The following is a 14933-nucleotide window of genomic DNA, read 5'->3' on the forward strand; positions in this document are numbered from 1 at the left end:
TCAAATCCCCCAGGGACAGTCCATTCATTCTCTTACTCTCAGTGGCTAGCTTCGCCATCAATGAAACGAACAGATAATGCCTCCCTCAGTCTCCTGCTTCTATTTCCGGTATCCACATTCTTGACCTGCACCTTTTCTTCTTCTTCCTAGTTTTAGTTGAATGGAAACCCCTTTGGACGCGTCTAAGAACCTCACCTCATCCCTTCCCATATTGATACAACCACTGCCCCCTGAAACTCAGCTTCCTGCTTCTCCCTGTCCTTCCCACCCGCATTTCAACGTATTTGATTCCCTCTTTATTCCATGGTCCATTGGGATTTTATACCTTCACTTTCCCGTGCCCTTCTTGCCTATATTTTCTTCAATTTGTGAACTCTTCCACTATCTCTGTTTCTTTATGCTAGACATTCTCCTTTGTCTACTTCAGTCTAGATTTTGTGATCCCATAAACCCCACAAACCAGTCTTGCCAGGGCCCCTAGCAGCTTCGGTATTGTTAGACCAGATACCTGTTATCCGATAACTTGCTTGGACTCTAGGTAGTATTCACTTTTATTGGCCACTCCTTCCTTCAAACACTTTATTTTGTCTTTATAATACCACTTTCTATGGATCTGAGTTCTGAGTTGCAAATAATATAACCTACAGTTTAAGTGGGAAAGGAATATGTTGAAGAATATTAGGTAGCTTCTAATATGTGAGAGAGTGATCTTAAATGATGATCAGGCAAGACAGCATATATCTTGATTGGGTCCAAGTTCCTTTATGTATCACACAGAAATTGTCTCCTCTTCCGTGGTGACATCCACAATGGACCTGGAGACTGATGCTACCCACTGACACGTTCACTGCCTTCTCCACCATCCTTACTAGACTAGTTTACAGGTCTTCTTTAGTTGTATAGTTATCTTTTAAATTAAAATTTTATATAAGTATCCCTGGCTAGTAGCTCAAGGTCATATGCCTTGTGCTGACTATGTTTGCCCAAACATGACACAAGCTAGTGAGCATGGTCTAGGAAGAGAGAACACTGGTTGAGAAAATACCTCCATCCAAGTGGTCTCTAGGCAAGTCTGTGAGGTGTTTTCTTGATTGGCGATTGACATGGGAGGGCCCAGCCCATTGTGGGGAGCACATCCCTGAGCAGGTGGTCCCAGCAGGTATAAGCCATAAGCAGCTCTCCATGGCCTCTGTTTCAGTTCCTGCCCCCTGGTTCCTACCTTGACCTTTTGCTTGCATTCCCTTCATAATGGCCTGTGAGCTATAAGCAGGAATAAGCCCATTCTACCTTGAGTAGCTTTTGGTTATGTTTATAGCAATGAAAAGCCTGGCTGAGACAAGCCTGTTCACTGTTTTCTGAGGACACTGAAAATTGGCGTTGTGACTTTGGGAGAAAGGCACGTGCAGGTATAGAAAGTGTGTTTAGAAGGTGGTGGTGCTGGCCGCTGCTGGCCTCATCTTGGCTATAGCATTTTCCTGCTGACTCTGCCTGGACCCCATCAGTCTCCACTTTTTCTTTCCTAGGTTGGGTTTTTCAGAGTTCCCTTAGAGCTTTTCTTTCTCATTCATGCCTTCTTCCTTAGTGGTGTTTCCCAAGACAGGCTTTTAATTACTGCTGTAAAACCTGTGATGCCCAAAGGCTGAGCTCTAGCTCATTTCTCCCTCTTGTGCAAGATGTGGATCCACATTCTCACTGGACATTCTGCCTGGGTGTGGTATAAGTACCTCAAATCCAGCAATTTAAAGCCATGCTCTCTGTGATGTGTTTCTCCAGTTCTTTTCCAATCTAGATGCTCTCAGTTTTGAACTGAGGAAGGAAGTCTTCATCCCTGAGAGCCTCTCTGCCTCACTTATAGGCAGCCAGTCAGTTCCAGAGTACAAGAAATTTTATATCCAATGTATTTTTTTTAATCTGCCAAGTTCCCTCCACTTTATGGGCAGTGAAGACAGGAACAGAACCCACTAAGTAGACCTCCTCCTGACTTCAGGTTTGAAGTTTCATCTATCCTCTACCCTGTGACTAAAAAGATCTCGATAAGCAATTCGTATCACACACACACACATGCACACGCACACGCACACATACACGCACACGTGTAGGCTTATATAAGCACTGGCAATACCTTGAAGGCTGCACAAGAAACTGATAACAGTAGTTATGTTAAGGCTTAGAACTGGGAAACCAAGTGTCTGAGAGTCAGATTTACCCTCATGTGCCATGCATTAGACCTTTCATATTTCATAGCATGTGTATATAACATGTTCATGCCATTAATGAAATTTCTTAAATGATCCCCAAAAAAGGATAGCATTGGACTTTCATAGACTGTACAGGATCTTGGCACAACAGCACATGCTTACTCCATGGGCCACGGTGAATGCCCATCAGCTTCGTCCAGACCCCGGTGCTGCAGAAGCTCCCTGCTGCAGAAGCTCTCTGCTTCCCCTTCTCCTGGCTCATTGCACTTCTCCATGAGTTCTCTGCACAGCGGTCACATCCCCCTGTCTGCAAGGCTACCCTTACCAAAGGTGTTGTGGTTTATTGTTACATGTATCCTTTACCAGAAAAACCCAATCAGATCCTTCCAGGACTGGTACTTCATGTGTCTTACTCAAGCTTTTTGTTGATGGTGTCCCAGTTAGTACTTCAGAGGTAGAGGGATGTCCTGAAATCTCAGTGGATAAACTACTCATGACAGTGAACCTCAGTTTGTGTATATCCTTTCTTTTAACTTCCTCCTTAAGGATTATTTTATAATTCTTTCTTATTCTTCCCTCAAATTTCACTTTTCTCTCTCTTTCACATCTCAAGCCCAAGAATATGTTCAATTAAAAATAACAAGAAAGCTAATACAATGCCAGATTGTTTTTTTTTTCATTCTTGTGGAATGTACCATAAAATTTATAATGAGTAGATGGCTGTAAAAAATGAATACAGCCAATCTGTGAGCCCTGTTTTGAGGTGAGACATGAAGTCTTGTATGCTGCAGGAATGTGTTCTAATCTGTACTCAGGTGGATATGGTTGTTAAAGAATTTTCTTGGTAATAGCCTCATTGATGCCATCGACTTCACAACCCGTGATGCTGGCCGCTCCCTTCCAGGCAGCTTATTTATTTGTAAGTGGCACTTTGTTCTGTGCTGATTTTCTACTGAATAGCTTACTTAGACTTGTAAATTTTAAATTTTTAAAAACACTCTTATCTCTCCAAATGTTGAGCTCAAATCTTAAACCAGACTCGGGTTCCTTAGAACTTAGTCTGTTTCCAGTTTGTGAATTATGTTGAGGATCCCTTTCTAGATTTGTCCGGTTGATATTTCATAGCTGCTGAGCCCCGGCATAGCAATAACCTATGCTGGGCTGTGGAGTCTCAGAACGGAACTGCAGGACCTCGAGACTGTATTGGCTAAGCAAGAAGCCCTAGGTGCTCCCTAAAATGCTCACATGATGCTTTTGCAAGACGAAGTCGAGATTAAATGCTTTCACACTAGAAATGCAGCATAATTTAGAGAAAGAGCAGAGTTCCCAGCATTCCAGGGAAAAGGCAGGGTGGGGGAGAACTGGGGTGGGGGATGGGAGTGAGAGAAGGTGGGGGATGGGGGAAGTGGAGGTGGGAGGATGTGGGGGGTGGGAAGAGGTAGGGGTGGGAGGAGGCGGAGGTATAAGTGATGCTTAAGTGCTCACTGCGTCCAGGTTTAGTCCAGAAACAAGTCCTCAGGCCAGAAAGAACACTCACTTTGGACCTTAATCTAGAAATGCTATTTCTGTATCTCTCTGGCTTCAACTTCCTCAAACTTCTGCAGATGGGATTTTCTCCAAACCACAGACATGATCTGATGGCCTGTCCTTTCAACCCTTTCCATTTTACAAAGAATAAAGGCGAATTCTTCCCTGTGGCTCACAGGCACTTGAGATCTGAGCCCTGCTCCTCTTTGTCTCTGGCATCCCTTGCTTGTCTCTTTGATCATTAATTGCTCCAGTTAAGCGATGTAATTTATGAAGTTCATCTCGGCCAGACAACTCCATATTTCTGAATAATTACAGATTTAATATCAGCTTTCAGATGGAAAGGAGGAATTCATAAATTCCTTGTTTTTAAAATAGGCTAGCTTAAGGTTCCCAGGCCCAAGAGAAAGTCTCCAAATATAAGAAACGGGGCTTACTTCTGCATTTTAGTTCGATGGAATATGCTTCCTGTCTTACAAAACTGCAGAGAAGCAGAAGCCACTTTAACCATATGGGTCACTTTCTCTCAGATCTAAAACCCTGCAAAATGAGTACTGACTTGAAAATCAACCTGTGATGGTGGAATTAAGGCCTTGAGAGATGAACTGGCTGCTGTGCTGGCAATGGATGCCATTCCAGGCTCCCCACTCAACTGAGAGTCAATCCTCCTGCAAGACTGACATATGTGTGTGCATGTCCCTTTCACAGAAAGCCACATCCCCAGGAATAGCTAGCTGGACCTGTCCTAGGAACAAAGTGGGGTCACTGGCAAATGGAGCCTAAGGTCAGACCGGAACGTATGGCAATCTTTCCCCTTTGACCTCTCAGGGGAAAAACCGTGAAGAAATTTATTGACTCTTCTAACCCATGTACAGCTGGGGCCAGCCAATGTCCTGGCTAAGTTCTGTGTCCTCAAGTCTTGTATCCCACTGCAAACGGACAGGAGATGTCTCATCGTACAGCATGTACTTGCAGATGCTGTCCAAAACTGGAGAGACTGAGCCGGGAGGGTTGCTTTAAAGTTTGCAACCACTTAAATCTAAGATTTTTATTAGATCATTAAGAAAAAAAAATCATAAATTTCTTCTCACTACCGTAGATATTTCGCACACCTTCATCATATGCTCCATGCCGTAACAACATTTCCATTTATTTCCCACATTGCAGTCTCCTTCTGCCTCTCCTCTCCGCCCCCCGATTTACATTCTACAGTGTCTAGCTCCGCTTTAGACACTACAGCCAGCACTTCCACAGAAGCCCTGCCAACGTCATAGAAATCTTTCACTTGAAGCCAACCTCCCCTCAAAACCCACCTCAAGCCTGGCCCGACCCTTAACTTGTCTTTGACTTCCTTCCCTCACAGAATTGATTTAAAAGAATGGCATCAAGCATAAAGAACCTTCTGCTGTTATTTACTTAATCTGCATTTCTCAACTTGGGGTGGAAAGCTCAGATATGAAATCATTGATATTGCCAAGTATACACTCCTAAGTACATTAACAAGTGCTGAGAACAGACACTGCATCACCATTAGTGGGGCTCATTGCTCCCTATTCAGTGCACATTGCCCAGGTTTCTGCTCTGTACTATATAGCACTCATGACTTTGGCGTTCACTTACGTTGGCATTTCTTCAGCCAGAATGTAACCTTTGTCACCTAATACAGTATCTGGAACATAGTGCATGACCATTTTACACTCAGTGAATAAAAATGAATATTAAAGATGAACAACTATCACAGAGCTTAGAATTTGCTGATGTGCTCTGTGAAAAGGAAGTAGAACCTTAGTAAGATAGACCTGCAAACTATTTGAACATGGAATCCTCTGTTGCTAAGGAACCATGAACTCTGTTCAGAGACAATACTCTCAAGAATTCTGCCTGTGAAGTGACACCCAATGAAATGAAATAATAACGGCATGACACCGTTTTCTTGGTTTGCAAGCCCATATATGGCAGATTGTGTGTGTATGTGTGCTTGTGGAGTGCATATTCATGTGTGTGCACATATGTGTGGAGGCCAGAGATTAACTTGGCATGTCACTCCTCAGTAGCTGTCTTCCTTATTTGCTTGTTTGTTTGACACTGGGTCTCTCACTGGCCTAGGACTCAAGCGTTTACTCTAGGCTGGCTGGCCCATGAGCCCCAGGGATCCATCCACCAGTCTCCACCTCACTGGTTCTGGGATTACATGCCTTTGTCCATCATACCTAGGATGTTTGTTTGTTCGTTTGAGTTTTGCAGGGACTCTTGGTCCTGGTGCCTTATTCTTAAAGGGTAAGCACGTTAGCTGTTGGACTGTCTTCTCAGACCCCAGAGTCTGTGTTTTAAATTTCTTGGTATTGAATTTTGGAAGAGGCATTAAGCACTGCATCGTTGAGCAATGAATGTACTCTTTTTTTAGTCTCAGGCACGCCTAGCTACTGTTTGAGTATTTCTATTTGGCAGCCTATTCTAACTACAGTTCTTTCTGCTTAGCAGAAGTCATGGTAGAAGTTCTACATTCAAGATCATCAAAACATAACCAAAATCCAATAAAGTTTTTTTTTTTTCAAGAAGGAATTTGGTAAATTTTTAAACAATGAAAGTGCATCTGAGAATTTGGCTCATTTAAGTCTTAGGTTGGTTCTGAAAGCTAAAATACACTGTGGACCAAGTTGGCACTTAGTTTTGCCAGATTGCTTTTCTAGCACTATCATGTATCTTCAGGAATCTGTATGCATCATTGGAAAGGACTGTCCAGCAACTTGCAATATTAATACATAAACACAGCTTTGTGGGCCTTCCTCTGAAGGCAGGGTGTATGGAATGAAGCAAGGCATATTCTGTTCACATTGCTGATGCGAGATTGGTATTTTGCTCCCTTCTCCCTCAGGACTCTGCCCCAGGCTCTAAGCCTAACTCTTGATGGCTTTTGAACACAGACTCAATGTCTATGAGATCCAAATTGAAGTTCCTAAATAGTTCCGATTAAATAAGCTGCTTGGTTTTGCTTTATGATCCCGCATCAACACACTGTGTTTTATTTAGCCCTATCATAGTTTAAAAGAGGAGAATCCACAAACAAAAATGGGTCAGATCAGGATCTTACATTTCTGTGGGCTGTAGATCCCAGGAGGAACAGCAGTGGTGGTAGATAGGTCAATTTACCCTTGCACAAATTACTCTTATTTATGCTTATAACTGACGTTCTCCACCATGTGTGGTTTTACTAGGATCACATTAACAAAATTAACCTTAATTCACAGCCTGTTTTGCTCGCTTTGTCCCGTAGGATTTTTGTATAATCAAAGTTCATAATGCTTTAAGTATTCTCGGGATGCTTCACAGGTGTTTCCAAGTGTGATTTGTCAGGGTTTGTAGCAAGTTCTTCAGGAATGGGCTTTTTCTATAGGATGCTGCCCTTGGAAGGAGCTATAGAACCTTATTCAAGCCAGAATCCATACAGTCTTTCTCTGCCCACTGAAGTTGGTGCCGTCTCTTCCAAGAGCTGCACTTGTTATGGAGATACTGTGGTATGTGCAGTGTGTTTTCATGGTGTTATAGTCTTCATCCTGAGCTCTTTCATTCTGCAAATTAAATTCTATCCTTAGGCACACAGACTTCTTGATAATTCACCATGTAGTCCATTCACATGCTTCAGCTCGAGGACTCTAGCTATGTATGTATATTTTTATTTTATTTTATTTTGTTTTTATTAGTAACTTTTACCTTTATAGCACCTCTCACAGAGGCTAAGTTAGTCATCCACTAATCAAGTTAAGTACTCTAATAATCCCATATCATTCCCTTTATGATCTCAAGATCTTAGCAAATGGGTTTTCATCACATTTTCTCAGACTATTTAGTAGGTAATTTTTAGACTGTAATACTTGTTTTCCCAACCAGTTGAAAGATTCAGAAGTAGCACAGAATAAGGAATAGTATTCTAGAAATTTAGAAAATCTGATGGCTATCCTTAAATTGTCATAAACCAGCCTTGAAAAGCTTATGTATTCATTCTATGGCACTCACTAGCTTCACAGTGTTCCAGACACCTTTCAAGATATTGTTAAGACAGAAATAAGTAATACATGTCATGGTCTTAACTTTGGTTACATACTGTACCTAGAGTACATCAAATACTTGTTTTTGTAAATGAATGTTAATGGTACAATTCCAACTGCATTGGTTTGTGTATTGTCTACAACACACAAAACCTGATGTATTTCCTGTTTGTCTCTCAACAGAAAATTGTATTAGACTTATCATGGAACTATTTTAAATTAGTTGTCTGTGTTCAATCATAGAGAAATCAGGATTTGGAGTACGTTTACGTTTTGAAATTACAATTACATCATTTATTCCTTTCCCTCTCCAACCCTTCCCATGTAATTCCCTTTCTCCCTCTCAAATTTATATTTGTGTGTATTTATATTATATATTCAGGGCATATTCACATATATATGACTTTATATATAACATATTATACTATATAGTATATATTCACATACATATGTATATGAATATTTTATTTTTTGTTTTTGTTTTTTCGAGACAGGGTTTCTTTGTGTAGTTTTGGTGCCTGTCCTGGATCTCGCTCTGTAGTCGAGGCTGGCCTCCAACTCCCAGAGATCCACCTGGCTGCGGGGATTAAAGGCATATGCCACCACACCCAGGCTTGAATATTTTCTAAATACACCACGCTCAGTCTGTATAATGTTGCTTGTATGTATATAATCTCAGGGCGGACCTCTTGGCATTGGATCATTAACTGGGAGATCATAATAAACTCCTTGGGGGATCTTCCCCAGGGAAAACCATGTCTTCTGCTCTCAGCTCCCGGGAGTTCTTGTGTAGGGTTGCGGGCTCACGGCTTTCCCACTTCTGTGTTAGCGTGTCTGTTGTTGTCATTGAGATCCTGCTTAGGCAGCCCTGTTGATGAGACCTAATGAGTGTCACCGCTCTTACATTTGGTTCTTACAGTCTTTCACCCCCTCTTCCGTGCCAGCTGGGGCTGGGCATCACAAGATCTCCTGTGCTCTGCATTTTGATTGGCTGTGGTTTTCTGTAATCTTCGACTTCTGTTGCAAAGGGAAGCTTGGATGAGAACTACACTTATCTGTGGATATAAGGATCCATGATTTAGGATGTTTTCCTTTTTATTTAGTTCCAGGAATTTTTTTTTTAAAATTTCTTTCTTGATTTCTTCTTTGGCCCAGTAATTATTCAGTAACAAGTTGTCTAATCTCCATGAGTTTGTGTATTTACTAGCTATCTGTTTGCTGTCAATTTTAAGTTGCGCTGTGGTCAGATAGGCTGTGTAGAGTTAGTTTAATCTCTGAAAATTTGCTAAGATTTGTTTTGTGTCCCAGGATATGATCTCTTTTAGAGACGTTTCCATATGCTGCTGAGTAGAATGTATAATCTTTGGTGTTCAAGTGGAATACTCTATTGGTATCTGTTAAGTCTATTTGATACGTGATGTTATTTAATTTTTGATATCTCTCTGCTTAGCTATTTTTGTCCTGATGACTTGTCTATTGGAGAAAGCAGGGTATTGAATTCACCAGCTAATAATGGGTTATGTCAACCCATGTCTTAAGTCCATTAGTACACTTTTTATGAAATTGGGTACACTAGAATTTGGCAGATACATGTTTAGGATAGATTTTGTAATTAATTGCACCCTTTGATTACAATGTAGTGTCATTCTTTAAGTCTGCTAGTAAGTTTTAGTTTGAGGTCTGTTTTGTCATTTCTTAGGGCAGTAACAGCTTCTTGCTTCCTGGTGCAGTCTGGTTGGAATACTTTTGCCTGCCCTTTTCCTCTAAGTGGTCACTATCTTTAAAGATAAGATGCATTTCTTGTAGACAGCAGATACTTGGATTTTGTTTCTTGATCTATTCAGCCAGGCTGTGAGTCTTGATTGGAGAATTAAGGCTATTAATATTTAAAGTTATTATGAAAGTTGCGTGTTGATTGCAGTCATTGCGTTGTTGACTTTTGCTGTTGTTGTTTGTGTTCTTGGTGGTATTTGTGTTTTAGTGATTATAGCTTCAGTTTTAGTCCTACAGTCTCTTTGCTACATTCATTCTTTTCTTCAGCCTGAAATATTGCTTTCTGAATTTTCTTTAGATTTGGTCTGTTGGATATAAATTATTTTAGGCTGTTTATATTATGAAAAGATTTTTTTTTCTTCTTTAACTATGGAAGATAGTTTTTCTGGGTATATTAGTCTAGTTTGACTGTCATGGTCTTTTAGGAGTGATAATGCACTTTTCAAGCCTCTTCTAGATTTCTAAGTTGCCATTGAGAAATCAGCTGTTATTCTGATGGGTTTTCCTTTGCACGTGACTTGTGCTTTTTCCCCTTGCAATTTACAATAATTTTTATTTGTTCCATACAGTTAGTGTTTTAATAATGAATATGCTATGCCATATGCAGTTTCTAGTCTGGTCTTGGCTATTTAGTGTTCTGCGTTTGGGTATGTCTTTCCTTAGTCTGAAGAAGTTTTCTTCTATGATCTTGTTTAAGATCTGATCTGTGACATTGACCTGGGATTCTTCTCCTTCACCTAATCTTGTAATGCAAATGTTCATGGTGTCCCACATTTCTTATATGTTTCTTTCCTGTGTTTTTGATAAAAATTCATATTCTTTGCTTATTTGGACTAGATCCTGTACTTTATTGTCAAGTCCTGACATTCTGTTTTCTGCTCTTGCTTCATTCCACTTGCTAGGTGTTCCCTTGAGTTTTCTAGTTGAGTTATTGTGCTTTTAAATTATATCTTTGCTTCATCCTGAGTCCTCTTTAATGTTTCTCTTTATTGAATTCCATTTTCAGTTCTGAGATTGTCTTCATTATGTTCATCAGCCTTATGTTTGTGTTGGTTTGGGTGTTACTCATTCATTCATGTTTTTTTTTTAATTAAAAATTTCCTTTTCATTTTACATACCAACCACAGTTCCCCCTCCCTCCCTTCTTCCCATTCCTTCCCACCTCTCCTCCACAACATCCCCCATCCCCTCCTCAGAGAGAGTAAGGCCTTCCATGTGGAGTCAATAAAGTCTGGCATATCAAGTTGAGGCAGGAACCCACACACACACACCATATCAAGGCTGAGCAAGGTATCCCTCCATAGGGAATGGGTTCCAAAGAGCCAGTTCATGCACTAAGGATAAATCCTGGTCCTATTGCCAGGACAAACTACCCAAGCCACACAACTGTCACCCACATTCAGAGGCCCAGTTCAGTCCCATGTAGGTTCCCCAGCTGTCAGTCCAGAGTCTGTGAGCTCCCACTAGCTCAGGTCAGCTGTCTCTGTGGGTTTCCCCATCATGATCTTGACCCCTCCTCCTCCTTGTTCATTCTTTTTAAGTTCATTGAGCTGTTTCTTTGTGCCTTCTTTAAAATTTTGGAATTATTTGATAAAGTTTTTTATTGCTCTTTTAAATTCTATGTCCTGGGGTTCATCTGGGTAAATGTTATTGGCAAACATATTTCTGAAGGACTGATGGAGTTGCTACCTTGATATCTCACATTTCTTGCATTTTTTCGATGAAATCTGGATATGTGAACTTCTTTTGTTAGTTTTGTGTCTCATATGGACAGATCAAGTTGGGTTAGAACACAAGATTTGTAGACCACGTTGGATCTAAATGTGTATGGCTTAGGTAGAATGAAGTCAGATAATCACAGGCTGGATTGACATTCAGGATGTGAATCTTGGTCTAGTCCTGGAGTTTGTAGGTAGATATGATGCTTGGGGAGAGTAGACTAGAGGGTAGACTATTGAATCTACTCTCTGTCCCCATCCAGATAGACCCTGGAGAAGAATATGCAGGATCTGGCTGGGTGGAAATGTTGAGTGTGCGATGGAAGGGGCCTGTTGGTTGTAGGAAGGAATGGGGATACTAGAGGAAGTCTAAAGTTTGGGATGTATAGGCAGGGGTGGCCAGACCAGGCCAAAGCACTGAGTCTAAGACTTAGACTAGATCTGGGGACTTGGAGAGGGTGCAGGAGGGGAGGATCAGACAGCTAAACCCTGGTGAAGGATGTTCAAGATCTGGCTGGGCAGGGCGATGCACCTAGTGTTTATATTTTTTACTTTTAAATTTTATATTATACATTAATGCAAAGGAGTTATGCATATTAATAGTATATTAAGTAATATTTTATGCATGAATACATTATATAATAATTAAATCAAGTTGGATGCATTTATATTTTCAAATCATCATTTATTTGTGGTAAAAATTTTCAAAATAATTTACATTTCTGAAATGTTTATTATTGTCATCTATAGAGATACAGTGAAGCAAGCCAATAGAACTCCTTTCTCCTATCTGACTGTAACATTAACCCATTGATCAGCACTCCATTCTTCCTTTTTTGCCTGGTAACTCCATTATATTCCTAGCCTTATCTTTTTGTCCTTGATTCATTCCATCTCCCCACCTGAAGGTATTAGAGATGCACACCAGCACTCTGGCTTGCACACAGCACTGGGACTAGAACTTGGTTCCTTGTGTTTGTGCCTCAGGTACTTTCTTGACTGAGCTCTCTCCTCAGTTGTCAAAAACAAGTATTTAGCAAGTGCTTTAGGTTCCATGTAGAGAGGTACAATTAAATAAGGAGGTTTTATCATATAAATTTACATTCTTCACAATTATTACCCCTGCTTATTATGTCTTAACATCTGTAAGCTTTTATACTTGAGGATAGAATTAACATGTATGATCTTCCACATTATATTCTACTACCTTGTAATTTCTCATCTGATTCTGGTCTCCTTATTGTAATTCTGTTTGTATTCAGACACTTAGTAGGGTAGTTATTGCTCTGTGTCTTTAATGAACTGCTTTTCTTAGATTCTTACTTTCAAGTGAACTCCTTCAAGTTCTGTGTACAGTGAATACTTTATTTACCACTTTCAAGACCTCCCCAAGGTGTGCAGAATAGCCAGTCAATCAAAGATAACAGTTGGCCAGCTCAGTGACTAAGATTTCAAGATGCTCAGGCAGCCTGATTTGTTCTTTCCAACTCATTTTATTAAACACAAGTAGATGAATGCACCGAGGATTTCAAAAGCTATTCTTAACGATGCAAGTCGAAACTGGCAGACCTATTCGAAACTATAGCAAGAACTGCTGATAAAAGCCACATGCTTTCTGTCTGTGAACATCAAATATTCTTATTATAGGAGATATTTTTGAATGCTCTTTCAAAATGCAGTTCAATTAGTAGCTATTCCCTATGACAAAGAAAATCACAGGGAAATTCAAGAGTATTGGCCACCATTGACCTCTGCCCTATTTTTTCTTTGTAGACATTGACGAGTGTGCTGAAGGGCGCCATTACTGCCGTGAGAACACCATGTGTGTGAACACACCTGGTTCTTTCATGTGCATCTGCAAGACTGGGTACATCAGGATCGACGACTACTCATGTACAGGTAAGTAGAACTTATTTGAAATAGAGTATTTCTTATCTTGAGTTTCACTTTTCAGTTTTCTTTTTCTTAAATGTCTAAGAAATATGTCATAAATGTTTCCTCACAACAAAATATAAAATGGAAATCATTGCATCTTGATTCAACATTTAATTGTGAATCTTTCCTGAGGAAGATAGTACTTGGTATTTCCCAAACTTTACTTGGGAAGACATGAAGAAATATTTACTCAGCCTCATAGGCCATTAACGACAGACCAAGGTTACAATTATACCCAAGTCTTGCTTAGGGAACCTGTGAGTTTATTTGGCCTACAGAAGCATGATTGAAAGGTTATTTGCCTGAGTGTGGGTGATTCTAAAACAGCTAGATCACCGAGAAGCCTCGTTGCAGCATGGATGTTCCCCATGGCTGTATAGATAAAAACCCTCTCAGTTGCAATTTCACACTCATATACTCTGACACCTCCTAAGAGCAGCTGTTTGTAATTCTGCATCTGGGATAGAATTATATACAGCGAGAATGAAGGTGCAGGAAAGAGTGGCTGGATTCTCTAATGACCCTCCCCGGCAACTCCTATAAGGGAACCTCAAGAGACCTAATCTTGAGGGTCCCCAGCCTCTCACACAGCTACTCTGAGGCAGATAGCAATGGGCGTTATTCTTGAAGGGAACCATTCCATGACACCCTTTCTTCAGCTCTTGTATTCTTTCTGCCCCATTTCCCATGATGCTCTCTGAATCTTGAAGGAGATGATATAGATATTTTGATACTTTCTTCTACTTATGGGAATTGGGACACTGTGCTACAACAATCATTTCCTTTCTGGAATTTGATAGAATAAAAATATCTACACTAACCACCATCACTCACTGCAAGAAGCTTCTCCGCTTCTCTGACCAGGGCTGACAGCAGCAGTAATCTTATGGACATAAACACCAGTGTTTCAAAAGCAATTTGATAGTTGTGTCATAATTATTGAACAAAAATAAAAAATAAAAAAACAAAACAGAAAGTAGTGTCTTCCTGATGCTGGCCTATGACCTCCCTAGACATGGGCTTGTCATTGGATTTACCCTGCCTGGTGTGAATTCTCTTCTGTGGGAATTTGATCAAACCTCAACTCTAAGTTTGTGGAAAATAGTTGCTTACACTCTTAACACTCATGCCATAACTCATAACACCAGATAGTTACCCTTCCCTGTTATGTTGATAGCACAGCACAGAGATCTGTAGTGAATTAGATTCACTGGTGACATCTCTCCCAGCAGCCCACATAGCTACTCCTGGCACTCCATGAGCTAGCCAGCAAGGCAGAAGCTCACAGCCCAGTCCGCCTGGGATCCCCCATGTTCTACATCCAAAGTGTACAGTACCATGCCAAGTCCTGCTCAGGGATATCAGATATCATAATATCTGATGTTAGTCCATGTATATGAAAACAAACGGTGCAAAGATGATTAGCTTCACCACCACAGGACCCGAGGAAATGTGGAAATGAGATGAGACATTCCTTTGGTGTCTACCTTTTAATTGGATGACTCATAAAAACAACAAAAATAGCTAAAATCATAAAGTTTGGAGGCATCTAAAATGTGTGTGTGTGTGTGTGTGTGTGTGTGTGTGTGTGTGTGTGTGTGTGTGTGATTTCTGTTCTCTCTCCCAATTTTATATTCTTCATCAGATAAAATGATGCTGTACATAGATTTTCCAGGGAAGAGGGGTCTACCATACTCACTGGCAAAAATATGAATCTATAACAGGAAAGACATTCT

At 40.5% G+C, this 14933-nt stretch overlaps 1 protein-coding gene across 2 annotated transcripts in view; it reads left to right on the forward strand.

Moving 5' to 3' along the window:
- The window catches only part of Nell2 (neural EGFL like 2), a 294190-nt gene that overhangs the window by 167867 nt on the left and 111390 nt on the right, over positions 1–14933 (forward strand). For both annotated transcript variants that reach the window (XM_028869297.2, XM_028869298.2), the window contains exon 14: positions 13036–13161. In XM_028869297.2, coding sequence (XP_028725130.1) covers positions 13036–13161 — 126 coding nt within the window. The remainder of the gene's footprint in view (positions 1–13035; positions 13162–14933) is intronic.

The sequence above is a fragment of the Peromyscus leucopus genome, chromosome 20 (genome assembly GCF_004664715.2).
Source record: "Peromyscus leucopus breed LL Stock chromosome 20, UCI_PerLeu_2.1, whole genome shotgun sequence".
NCBI lineage: Eukaryota > Metazoa > Chordata > Mammalia > Rodentia > Cricetidae > Peromyscus > Peromyscus leucopus.